Source organism: Epinephelus fuscoguttatus, linkage group LG4 (assembly GCF_011397635.1).
Source record: "Epinephelus fuscoguttatus linkage group LG4, E.fuscoguttatus.final_Chr_v1".
NCBI classification, from domain to species: Eukaryota; Metazoa; Chordata; class Actinopteri; order Perciformes; family Serranidae; genus Epinephelus; species Epinephelus fuscoguttatus.
Window position 1 is genome coordinate 5,628,014 of NC_064755.1, and position 12,655 is coordinate 5,640,668.

Genomic DNA, 12,655 nt, shown 5'->3' on the forward strand with positions numbered 1-12,655 from the left:
CCCCAGTAGGAGCTGGAAAGCGTTGCTGGCCCCTGCGACCCGTCCTCAGATAAGCAAATGAAAATGGATGGATGGATGGATGTTTTGGCTATTGTTCCTTGTATTACAAATTTAAAATCTAGTGCTGCTCTCCATGATTGTTGAAACATCACTAGTGTCACATGATTGGGGTATTTAGCCAGTTCGTAGCAGGAATCTCCAACGAGCGAGTCAAGTTAGCTAGCACTAGCAGTTTGCTTATCCACAAGTGTCTGGAAAGTGTGTGTTTAATCATTTTTGGCTTTTAAACCACAAATATAATACATGGCTCAAGAGAGAGGCAGCGCTGGATGTAGACTCTGCGGCAAAACATCTGACATTGGCAACATGATGGAAGCGACTGTGGTCTGTAATGCAAAAGGGGAGAAGGCATCAACAGATTGCCAGTGTCAGCATGTATTTCACACCTGCTGTAGACAGATAATGTTACCACTTTGTTTCTACTGTATGTGTAGACACAAAGGCATCTTATGCCATATTCCATGCTACATCCTGGCAGTAATGTCTGTCTTAGCACACTGGAGTATAGGGCTGCTGCTAACAATTATTTTAATTATCAACAAATTTGCCAATAATTTTCAGAATGAATCGTTTATCGTTTAGTCTATAAAATGTGCAAAGTGACATCTTCAGCTTGCTTCCGCTGTCTAACAGACAGTCCAGAACCCAAATTATCCTCATTTACTGTCTTAAATGATAAAGCAGCAAATTCTAACATTTAACAAGCTTGAACCAGCAAATGTTTGATAATTTTGCTTGAAAAATGACTGAAACAGTAATCTTCTATCTTGTGATAGGCTAATTGTTAAATTGATTAATCGACTAATTGTTGCAACTCTACTGGAGTCTCATAATTATGCCTTATGATCACTATACAGAGCTAACATTACCTATTTTAATCTACTTAAAGTCATGGAAATGGGGTAAAATATTATGATAATGGTATTGGTATTATGGTACTATGGTGTGGTTTATGGAGAGCTTTTAAAACATTTACTGGAAAAAATGTGTTGGATCTCTGTACAACCAATCAGAGCCATGAAATGTGACATAGAACTGAGCCAAAGACAAAGGTAAACAGACTACAGCGTGCAGAGGTGGGCTGTGAAAGTAGTACGTTAACAGAACATCAGCTGCATCTGCCTTGGTTGATTTTTAAAATGACTGCTTCTTTTTATTAGGCTCGATTTATAATTGCCATAGTGTCCGAAGAGTGAGGTGAGACATTTGAGGTGAGAAATAGCAAATGCAGTAACAGAATCCTGACTCATTTTTGACCAGTACTGCCTAGTTTGAGGGTTTGACCTCAAAAAAATAATGACAAGGAGTTGTTTTTTATAAAAGTTACCAACTACAGCTTTAAACACAAAGGCTTTGAGAGTTGTCAGTCATTGTATCAAACCCGTCCAAAATCAGATAAGGAATAATTATTTAGGTGACAGTTATTTAAAGTGAAATATATTGACCACTGATCTCTAGTGTTGGTATCAACACGATCATATTTTGCCAGCAGTGGAACAGGATACACACAGACAAGCAGTTAAACACTAACAGCAGTAAGGTGGTACTGTTAATAAATAAATAAAGGAGTGGCACAGTGTGTCACTCAGAGCATTCCAGCTTGACTTTATACTGTTAACCTCTTCTGACTCCTCACCTATTCACCTGTGTGGTGGGTTCAACTCAAAGAGGAACAAGTAGATTTTACAGATCAAAGCTCAACATTACACTGGGCTTCTTTAGATGGTACTAGATTAGACAAAGTTTACTCTGAAAACAAACTGAGTTTAAAGGTGACCTTTTCTATAAAGAGCTGGACTACTGGACTACTCTGCTGCTCCTGTTGTTATGCACTTTGAAGTACTAATATTGGCTTTGCATAACAGTAGAATGAGAACTTTAGTGTTTTTATTGGTGCTGAAGCACTGTCTCTTCAAAATGGCCGCAGAGCGCAGAGATGTGTTTCAATTACAACAACAAAAAAGCAGTCCTTATTAGGATACAGCAGCTTGATTAATGAGACAAACATTTCCTTGGTAAAGCCAAAAGGAACTCTTAAACTGGGCACTGCTGGTCAGCCCTGCAGCCACATCTTACAGACAGAGGGGTGTCAAAGATGTACTAGGCAGAATTGTTTGTCACTCTTTGTAAACACGCTCGCCATGAGAGTGACAGTAAAAGACAACCCCAGATTCACTCTCATTTGGCATTTTGCCTCTTAATAAGAAGAGGCAAACTGGCTCGAAAAATCCAAGATGGCGACAGGCAAAATACCAAACTTGAAGCTTCAAAATGGGAGTCCACAAACCAATGGGTTACATCACAGTAGCTTCATCCATTATTTTTATACAACAGGGGGTCCGCAACCCCCCAGGGTCCTCGGAGTTACTGCAGGATGACTGCCACATTACTGTTAGATAAATTACTTTAAGTTTTAATTCAAGTTAATTTATTTTTTTTCCGAAACTGAAAATGTCTCTAAAAATAAACCTAAACATGAATCCAACAGTAAGAATAATGCGGCCTATTCGTTAACATATAATGTATATATATGACATTATTCATAGGGTAACTGTTACCTACAAATCCTTTTGCAGACTCTGACACACTGTCCACTTCAGAATCCACAGGCCAAAGGGCAAAGGGGAGGCTAACGCACCAAGCCACGCTAGAACTGCTGTTGACTTTGCAGCCACAGGCGAATGCACATGAGGAAAAAAAAAAAATTTCAAAGTTTTATCTCGAGTGCAGCTTGAGTCAGAGCAGGGGGTCCCTGTCTCCCCTTCAGCTAAGGCGTCCTTAGCCTGAAGAATGTTGAAGACCCTTATCGAGACTTTGCTGGCACTAACCCACTGGGAGCTGTGGATCAGCCGTAGACTACAGGTCACACTCCATGGCCATTATAAAGTAGTGTGAAACACTGAATGTCTGCAAGTTGTTTTACATGACGTCAGCAATGAGGCAAACTCATGAGCTCTGCCAGGCTGGACACAACAAGAGCACAGCTCTGTGTATCACAGAATCAGCCCTCTGTTTAGACTCCTCAACAAGCTCTTTGTCCTCCTTGTTGTCAAGACTGAGAATTAAAAGGCTACAGCCCCAAAATAAATACCTCTCTGGGGCTGTGACATTTTATCATGTTTATCCAGCTAGCTTTTATAAAACTCAATTAATTTAAGCTGTTTGAACTGAACAACAACAGTTGTAAAATTAAAAAAAAACTGCAGGAATCAAAAGAGGGTTTTCCTTCACTCTAAAGAAGGGAGTAATTGAAAAATTTAGACTATGTTGCCATTACAATATAATGGATGCACTTTGCATCATGGCTAACAAAACTTTCTAAAATTGCAACCACAGTTGCTTTTACATTAGGTAACATTTCAAACTAAATGTAGATCTCCACCATCTCCTTTACAGCCCCTCATAAATAGTGATTGGAGGTTTGGAGGCATTATGGATTGAGCCACACGAATCTGCAGCTGTGTCTGGTTGTGTGTTGGTGTATATGTGTGTGTGTTTCTGGGTAACATGGTCCTGTTAATGACTGCTGGTCAAACAGCTAATGTGATGCAGGACGTTTGCAGGGAGAGATGAAGGTGGAGTGTGAAGAAAGATAACAGTTGTCTGAGCTCTGGGTGTGTTTGTCTGTTGTGCTGCCTTTTTTTGAGTATTTATCATCTCCCAAATCTGTTTCTCTTAAATCTCCTCAATATATAATTACAAAGCAAGTTTGAGGGATTTAAAAGGTGACAACATGTCTACTGCAGGGTGTTCTCCATCTGTGCCACTGTTACTTTCTTTAATGTGTGTATTTGTGCGTGTGTTTATGAGAGAGAGGAGAGAAGGAGAAATAGAGCCATGTAACATTATGTGTCATGCCGCAGGGCTGCTACTTGCTGTGGGAACCACAACTAATCTAATAAGAAGTAGTCCTTAGTCAGCACACACATACACACACATGCATGCACTAACACACACACACACACACACACACACATGCACACAGTGTACAATGTTCTCATGCTAGAGGGGATCCACCCACACATGTAGTCATGCTGTGACTACATGTCCTACTGTGCCTTTATTTAGACACAGAAATAACTGTATTAAGACATTTCTGGGTACTTGGTTACAACACATAGGGCATGCATGCATACATACACACAAAGTTAAGGGTCATTATATTTTCTGATGGATTCACTGATAAAAATGATCAACTCTTCTTTAATCACTAAATTTCCTCAACGTAATTCTACCACAGACATGCGGCCATCAGGATGCCCCAGACCCCGACCATTTTAACTCAAAAAATGTCTAAATTACCATATCCATTTTTGCACATTGTGGCTTAAAAAGGATGACCTTCCATCTTGCCAGGGCAGGTTTTTCTTTTATGTGGTCACTCTGTACAGATAGCAGCAGACAGTGCTTTATCCTGCCAAGAGGAAAGTTACACCAGGCCCTGCAAGAGTAAGGCTAGAAGAGTAATTAAAGATCCCAGACAACTGTCTTTAATCCATGCTGAGGTTAGGAAGAAGGTACCAGATACACCAGGCCAGCACTGACAGGCTCAGTGGGAGCTTCTACCATCTGCCATCTATCTGTTGCTGGAATCAAGTGATGTGAACACAATAAACACGGACGTTCCATGCTCTGAACCAGTGTGAACCAAGACAGCAACACTTGTTACTCTCATGCCTCCGTGCCTGCAATAGCCGTGACAGGAGGCTTTGTGTTTTTAGGTTGTCCGTCCGTCCCATTCAGTTGGACTCCGAAAATAAGCTGATTAGAATTTGTTGGTTGAAGGTCGATGGTCAAGGTCACTGTGACCTCACAAAACAAGTTTTTGGCCATAACTTTTTTGCTAAAAAGCAAAATGGCTCACAAATACATATTTTCATAACTTACCGTGAAGTCTTATGGCTTCACTTACTCACTTAACTCATTTTTCTCCTTGTTTGTTCTGTCTCTGTACAGTACTGACATTAAATAAAAGTGCTCTGGACATTGACAAAAATCTCACATACATCTCCATGCTGATAGACTTTTGTGACACAATATGACAAGAATTCTCATAAGCCTGAAATTTGCATCATTCATGTTGCATGATTCAAGTTATTTGCGTCGTCTGGCAGTAATTTGTGTCTATGTTCATCTTTGCATTGACTTTGTATGTAATCTCGCCACAAAAAACACTTGGGTTTCATTTAGAAACAAATTATTAGATGTAAAATACTTCAGTACAGATCTAACTTCTGCTGTATAACTGTGTCATGTTTAAAGGAATATTTCTCCCACACATTGATCATTTGTATATCAGTCACTCAACCCATATTATGTTGAATTCGTTTAGGGGACTTTGTTTTTCTTGCATGCCTCCACAGTGAACACAGTGGTTGTGCGAAAGTGTTTTAAATAGTAAGGTTTTAGTAAAATAAAAATGCATGTGCTTGGGAAGTACTGAGCATGCAACTTGATGAATGAGACTTAGTTTATACTGCACAAGTTGTGTGAGAGTTTGTAAACTCATGTTTTGATATAGTTTTTCTGTTGCTGAACGTGCGCCCTGGTAACTTCAGTTCATCGTGAATTTTCTCAGTTTTAGGATTATTTGTTCAGCACGGTGGCATTCGAGAAGAACAGTTTTTGTTTGTTTTTTTTTAAATTCAACGTAACGCGTGAACAATTGATATATAAATTAATTTTGTAGATCAAGTATTCCTCTTACATGGTTTAGTTTGGGAGAAGAGTCCAGCCTCTTTAAAGAGGTCTATAAATGCTGTAGAGAGCATGATAATTTGTCACGTGTTGCCCCACATAATTAAAGGGAAACAAACGTCAGGCAGCTGAGCTGCGGGCCATGACCACGCAGTTCTGATAAATTACCTCTTAAGACTGTGGCTTATCCTGCTGTAAGTGACACTGGTGTTAGATTGCAAACTGACAGTCAGCTGCCATAACCTCAGATTTTCTGTGTGTGTGTGTGTGTGTGTGTCTGTGTGGCTGCTGAGCTGAAGTGATTATGGGGTTTTAGCTGTCTGTCTGTGGCTGTGATGTTGACACAATGTGCTTACCATGTGGTCTTTCCATTTGGACGGATGGTATGATATCCCACTGTGGTCAAAGTTGTCTCTAATGTGTTTATTGTGGCATCCATACATCCTTAAGATGAAAAAGAAAGGCTTATACTGTATTGTAAAGATGCAAAATAATAACTAGGACAAGTTACTGTGACGTAATTATTTGTAAATAATAAATTGTATTTTTATGACAGTGTTGTTGGTTGACTGGTTGATCATCTTGGTCCATGCTGAAATATCTTAGCAACTATTGGATGGATTGCCATGTGTTTTTTCACAAAGATTGATGGCGCCCAGAGGATGTATCTAACTGATGTCCGTGGTCTTCCTCTGGCACCACTGTGACTCTGATGTTTTATTTATTAGTGATATGTCAGTGCAGCTAATTGATGGATTGCCATGTGTTTTTTAACAGACATTCATAGTGCCCAGAGGATGTACCTTAAAGACATTTGTGATCCTCCTCTCACACCACCATAATGTCGATATTTTATTAGTGACATGTCTCAACAACTATTGAATGAATTGCTGTACAACTTGCTGTTGACATTCATGGCCTTTATATTTAGTGTTAATTAGCAAATGTTAGCATGCTTATACACTGACCATGGTAAATACTACCTGGTAAACACCAGCGTGTTTGTCATTGGGAGCATGTTAGCATGCTGACGTTAAAGCACTGATGTACCTAAGTACAGCCTCACAGAGTCACTAGCATGGCTATAGACTTATTCTTGACTACAGGTATACTTTAACAATTTTCAACCAGCTTAGTGTTATAACAGTGTGGATAGTATGTGAAACTGAACTGTGGTAAACATCCCTTTATTGTGCCAGTGCCCAGATTTCCCTGCTCATTTGCCAGCAAAATCAACATGTATGACGCATTTTGTGGATTGTGGATTTTTGCTGGCTCTAGTTGCAGCTTCTTTAACTGCAGATGATACTACCTCATTTTTGTATACTTACTGCTTCAGACACAAAAAGCTGATTGAGAGAGCCACCCCTCGCTCGGTCTCAAATTCAGACCAAACTCAGTTTTAACTGCGAAACTACACAGCACTGATCAAATATAAACCAAGATTCTGTTACTGTAGTGCCTATTTGTGGTCTAAAGTATCTTCAGAAACATATTTTAGTGCACTGTTTTTGATTTGTAAATCAAGATTCTGTTAGTGTGTTGCCTATTTCGCACCTTAAATATTTTTAGAAATGCTGTTAGAAACAAAAGCAGCAATGATTTGTCTGTAAAATCTTCTCAAAATAAACCATTGCTCAATAGTAGTGTCAGCTGTGTAAAGTTGCCTCCTTCTGAAAAAGTTAGTCACTTGTTATTGACTCATAAATTCTACCATTTTCTTGTAACAAGTGACATCAGATCTCTTGTTCAAATAACCAGATACGAGAGAAACAGTCTACTTTATTCCAAACTTCATGGTCACTTGTTTCATGTCAGTTTAGTGTAAAACTTCTGGAAGTAAAATAATCTCTTTTAATTAACTGGCTGTCTTCTTTTCATCTGTTTTAAGGATCACACCATACAGGAAGTGTGTTTATGTATCCATTTTTATTTGGACCTGGAATCAATAGTTTGTGATATAAAATCACCAACAACAACGCTGGTTCAGGGCCACAGTTTTTTGCACTTCCTTGACCTGGTTTATTAAACTGTTGGGCAAAGTGTTTGCTTGTTTGGCTCATTTTCAGTTCAATATGCTCTGAAATATTTTATCTCAAGAGGAGTAAGCATAAGAAGATGGATGTCAAAGGCTTAAACAACAATCCAAGGCAACTTAAGTTTGGGTTTAGAAAAGAGGAAGTTGGATTAGAAGAAGTTTAGATGAGGAAATGAAAGCAACAGACACACTGAGGGTTGGCAAGGAGATGTGTGTGTTTTGTGAGTCAGAAGAAACACACACTTCTTCATGCTCAGCAGCCTCTGTCTCTCTTTCTCTCGTAGACCCAATTTGTTTTCCCTCTCCCTCACCAAAGAAGCACAGACATATTAATAGAGCCCCTCGCTGGCCTGTGAGTGAGTGTGTATATTTAGCATTGTGGGGTCTGGGCCCCCGTCCTCGTCTGCTCTGTTAGTGTGGGAAGAACATTGTGCCGAGTGGAGTAACATGCTGGATACTCACTGCTTTAATCTCCGACGTGCGTGTGTGTGTGTCTCTGACGTTCTATATAGGTGTGGTTTGTTTAAGCTGTCCAAGTGTTGCTTTTAATGCCTCTAACTTAATGTGTGCGTCTCTGTGTGTGTGTGTGTGTGTGTGTGTGTGTGTGTGTGTGTGTCAGGAGCTGATAAGCAGGACCTCTCTGGAGACTCAGAAGCTGGATCTGATGGACGAGGTGTCCTACCTCAAACTGAAGCTGGTCAGCATGGAGGAAACACACACCAACACACACCCACAGGATCCCACGGACAAAGAGCAGAATAAAGCCGAGGTATGGAAAGTCAACAAACCTGTGTGTGTGTGTGTGTGTGTGTGTGTGTGTGTGTGTGTGTTTAGAGCAACTCATTCAACAACAGCAGAGCTGCTGTGTCCTGGCTCCAGGGATTAACAACTTAAATGCTGCTTGTATTAAAGTTGCTGTAGGCAAAGATCCCTGCTGCATTTGACTGAATGAAAAGTTTCCACCCATATACACATATATACCACTGATGTAGTGTTGATAAAACCTGAGTACCAAATAACACACGATTGATGCTTTATTGCAATATTGGATTCACAAGATTTAATGTGCTTAAGTACCTTCATTTCTAAGGCATTAACCTCAGTTGATTAGTCAGAAACAGACATTCATATCTTGCTTGTTTCTCAATGAAATGTACAAAAGATGTACTATATCATATGGTATATAATGCTGTTGTGATAATAGTGAAATTTAGTTCAGACAGGAGAGAGATCAGGAGATCCCTTACTGCAACTTTTTATCCAGTTTCATCATCAGGTTGAACTTTTATTTTGTCCAATACTTCAATTTAAAATCAAATACAAAAATTAATGATATTATGTGTCGGGGCTTCCCACACACTCATTTATTTGTGGCGCCATGATGAAAACATCTGCTGTTGGACTGTTCATAAGGAGCGCTGTTGGGATATATATATACCATTCTGTTTTTTTTAGTGCTCCATACTCTTGGAGCACAGAGTGTGCTCTAGGCACAGACAGAGCAGCAGAACTCCAGGCGCAGTGAAAGTGAAACTTGACTATTCATTCCACTGGACCTAAAAGTTTGCCTCTGCAGCTGCTGCTCTTACCATCCATCGATCTGATCTGATCTGATCAGCTCCGATCGGATCGACTGATCAATTATTCATTCATTCTTTCATTCATCTTCTAACCGCTTCATCCTCTTGAGGGTCGCGGGGGGGCTGGAGCCTATCCTAGCTGACATCGGGCGAGAGGCAGGGTACACCCTGGACAGGTCGCCAGACTACCGCAGGGCTGACACATAGAGACAAACAACCATTCACGCTCACATTCACACCTACGGACAATTTAGAGTTATCAATTAACCTAGTCCCCAATCTGCATGTCTTTGGACTGTGGGAGGAAGCCGGAGTGCCTGGAGAGAACCCACGCTGACACGGGGAGAACATGCAAACTCCGCACAGAAGGGTTCCCACACCCGGGATCGAACCGGGAACCCTCTTGCTGTGAGGCGACAGTGCTAACCACCAGACCACCGTGCCGCCCGACTGATCAATTATCCAACCCATAATTCATAACTCGAAAAACTCACAAAGAGTTCTGCGCGTGCTGCGTTCATGGACCCACAAAAACCTCAGAATTAAGAGAGGGGACACAGAGTGATACACAAGGACACACAGGCAAGGAAAAAAAAGGGAAGTTACTGCCAGACATTGATTCTAATTCTGTTGGAAACTCTTTGGAGTGGTGTTTTTGGACTGGAAGAACTTTTTCAGAGTTCTATAAGTCTCTCTTTTTGTTGTGTCCACTTTGCAGGAATTAGGAATGATCGCAGTTCTTAGAATGCCATTTTGAGGTACTCCTATTTCAGAGTAGATATTCTCCCAGTACAAGAGGGAACATGAGGGGCGTAACTATACAGTGATTGTCCAGACATCGTAAGTTTACGTTGCCTGGTTGATCTCAACCTATGCAGCACCGATAACTGCCATTTTAAAAAAAATGTTAGTTGTGTATACAACAGACAACACAAGATACAAACAACAGCTCATTAAGGGAAAAAAATGGAAGAACACATGGAGAAATGGACCAACAGTGAAGTCCATGCTTTTCTGAGCATATATGTGTTGATGAAAATGAAGTGAGTGAAGTGAAGTGTCATTGCTATACCAACCACTGGCTGACTTACAGTACGTCTTTTCAGCGTTCCTATTGACAGTGCAAATGCAAACAGAAAAAAGCTGTTGAAGGTATGTAATTCTCAGGGGAGCCCAGTGGGCATTTCCTCTATTAGATTGACAATGCAATATAGGAGCTAGTCACTGAAAACGGCATTCTCAGAATTACGATCGTTACTAGTTCTTGTGGTATAGAAAAAATAAAAGAGTGGCTCTTAGAACTATGACAAAGTTCTTATGGTCTAAAAATGCCTCTTTCCATTAGCCAGCTGTACTTAAGTGAAGTTGGTAGTTAGTGAAGATGGTAAACATACCTGATAAACATCAGCATGTTAGCATTATCATTGACAAGACATTAGCATTTAGCTCAAAAGACAGCTGTGCCTAATTAATTACAATGATTGAATTAATTACAGTTGCTGTCCTAAGATCTTCTTTGTTACTTTGTCTTCAGCTTTTTTTTGTAAAGGCTTGTCATGGTGCTACCATAGTGTGAGGTTGCATAATGAAACAGTGTTCCTTTTTTTTGTTGGATTTTGTATTCATGGTACTTTTTTATTATACGTTTTAACAAGTTATTCCTCATGCTAACATCTTATGTTTATTCCAAACAAACATGCATTGCTACAGCTGGCGTAAAATGCACCACTTCCTGTATGGGAGAGGAGACAGGCAACCACTATCCATTTGTTCACCCCCAAATTTGACTCCATGGCCACAGCCTTGGTTGGATCTCCATTCTTTGGACCATCCATGACTGTGTTTACAAGGTCTTTAGTATCCCGGTTTTGAGGCTTATCCCGGTTTTGAGCATATCCGGGATATGATGTTTACATGGAACACAGAGAAACCCGGTTATTCATATCCCTGTATACATGATAAATACCAGTAACCCGTTTTCTGATCACTGCATCTTATCTGCGCAGGCGAGTGTTACATCTTTTACGTCTTTTGTTTACAACAGATTGAGCGGGAAATGTGATACATTTATTATATTTAGAAGTAAGACAAAAATGTCACCTCTGTGGCTTCTAACGGGCTTAGCATTAGTAAATACTCACGTCGCATTACAGCTATGGCTCATCCACTTCATCTTCAGCAATGGGAGGAGAGAGCGACAACAAATATTGAATACATCACCAACTTTGATAGGTATTTGGTAGAGCTTAGATCGGGCCCAAAAAATCCAGCCCGTTATGCATGTTGTGCACGTTATGTCCAGGACCGGCCCGGCCCGTCCAATTAACTGTAATTATGGACCTGAGCCCGATTTAAACCCAACATTTTTCAATAAGTTGGCTGTTATAATTAAGAGTATTAAACCACAAGTCTTGTTATTTGAATGACAGAAACATAGGATCTTAATGAATGGCGCAACACGGAAGCATGATTATGTAATAAAACAGGTGTTTATTTTAGCATCCAGGTGGTGAAGGGCTGTGAATAAATATTGTAAAAAAAAATTGGACATTTCTATGCAAATGATTCTCACTGATAAACAAGGTCTAATTCACTAACACCAGTGCTAATAGCCACACGCAGTTTGAGTGAAGTAAATAACGTGTTTAAAGCTGGTGCAAACTGGGCGCTCCTCTGTGGAAGCCTCTCGCCCAGACTTTCCAGTGATCGTGGCAGCAGTGATCGTCTGTTAAATCAGTCTGTAAATAATATTTTGACATTATTAGGCCGGGCGCGCAGAGAATCTCAAGCTCTAGTATTCGGCTGTCACTGCCACCACGCAGTACAAGGCAACAGTGGATGAAAATACGTAGCTGTGACTGGTGGGATAGGATCGTTCTCATGGAGTTTACAGATTCAGAGTAGAGAGAAAACTTCAGAATGAGTTGGGCATCCTTCAGCCGGCTGTGTGACGTAGTTGAACCATTCATGAAAGCGGGATAAGGCGTATACATGCTCCAGTATCCCGGCTTCTATCGGAGTACTCCAGGTGGCAAAACCGGAAAAAAAACAAAACAGTTTCAGCTCCCACTAGAAACTCCAGTTTTGGTTCCCAGTGCCAAGACCGCAGTCTGAAGTTGTCACAGTTGTTGTCTTTCAGGTTTGGTTTTCCCAAGAATGCAATCAACAAGTCCTTTCCCACAGCTCTCTGCCAGCACTAAGTGAAATTCATACAGTAACATCCAAAGTCTAAATAATCAGTTAATGATGAGTTATCCCAACACAATATTGTAGTCCAGTC

The 12,655-nt window shown here is 40.4% G+C and overlaps 1 protein-coding gene across 8 annotated transcripts in view; it reads left to right on the forward strand.

The window, feature by feature from the left end:
• The window catches only part of ppfibp2b (PPFIA binding protein 2b), a 144,325-nt gene that overhangs the window by 81,836 nt on the left and 49,834 nt on the right, over positions 1-12,655 (forward strand). For 6 of the 8 annotated variants that reach the window (XM_049574417.1, XM_049574409.1, XM_049574410.1 and 3 more), the window contains one exon: positions 8,415-8,564. In XM_049574417.1, the coding sequence (XP_049430374.1) occupies positions 8,415-8,564 (150 nt within the window). Of the gene's footprint in view, positions 1-8,131; positions 8,282-8,414; positions 8,565-12,655 lie in introns of those variants that run through there. The other 2 variants (XM_049574414.1, XM_049574416.1) reach the window with 2 other exon arrangements.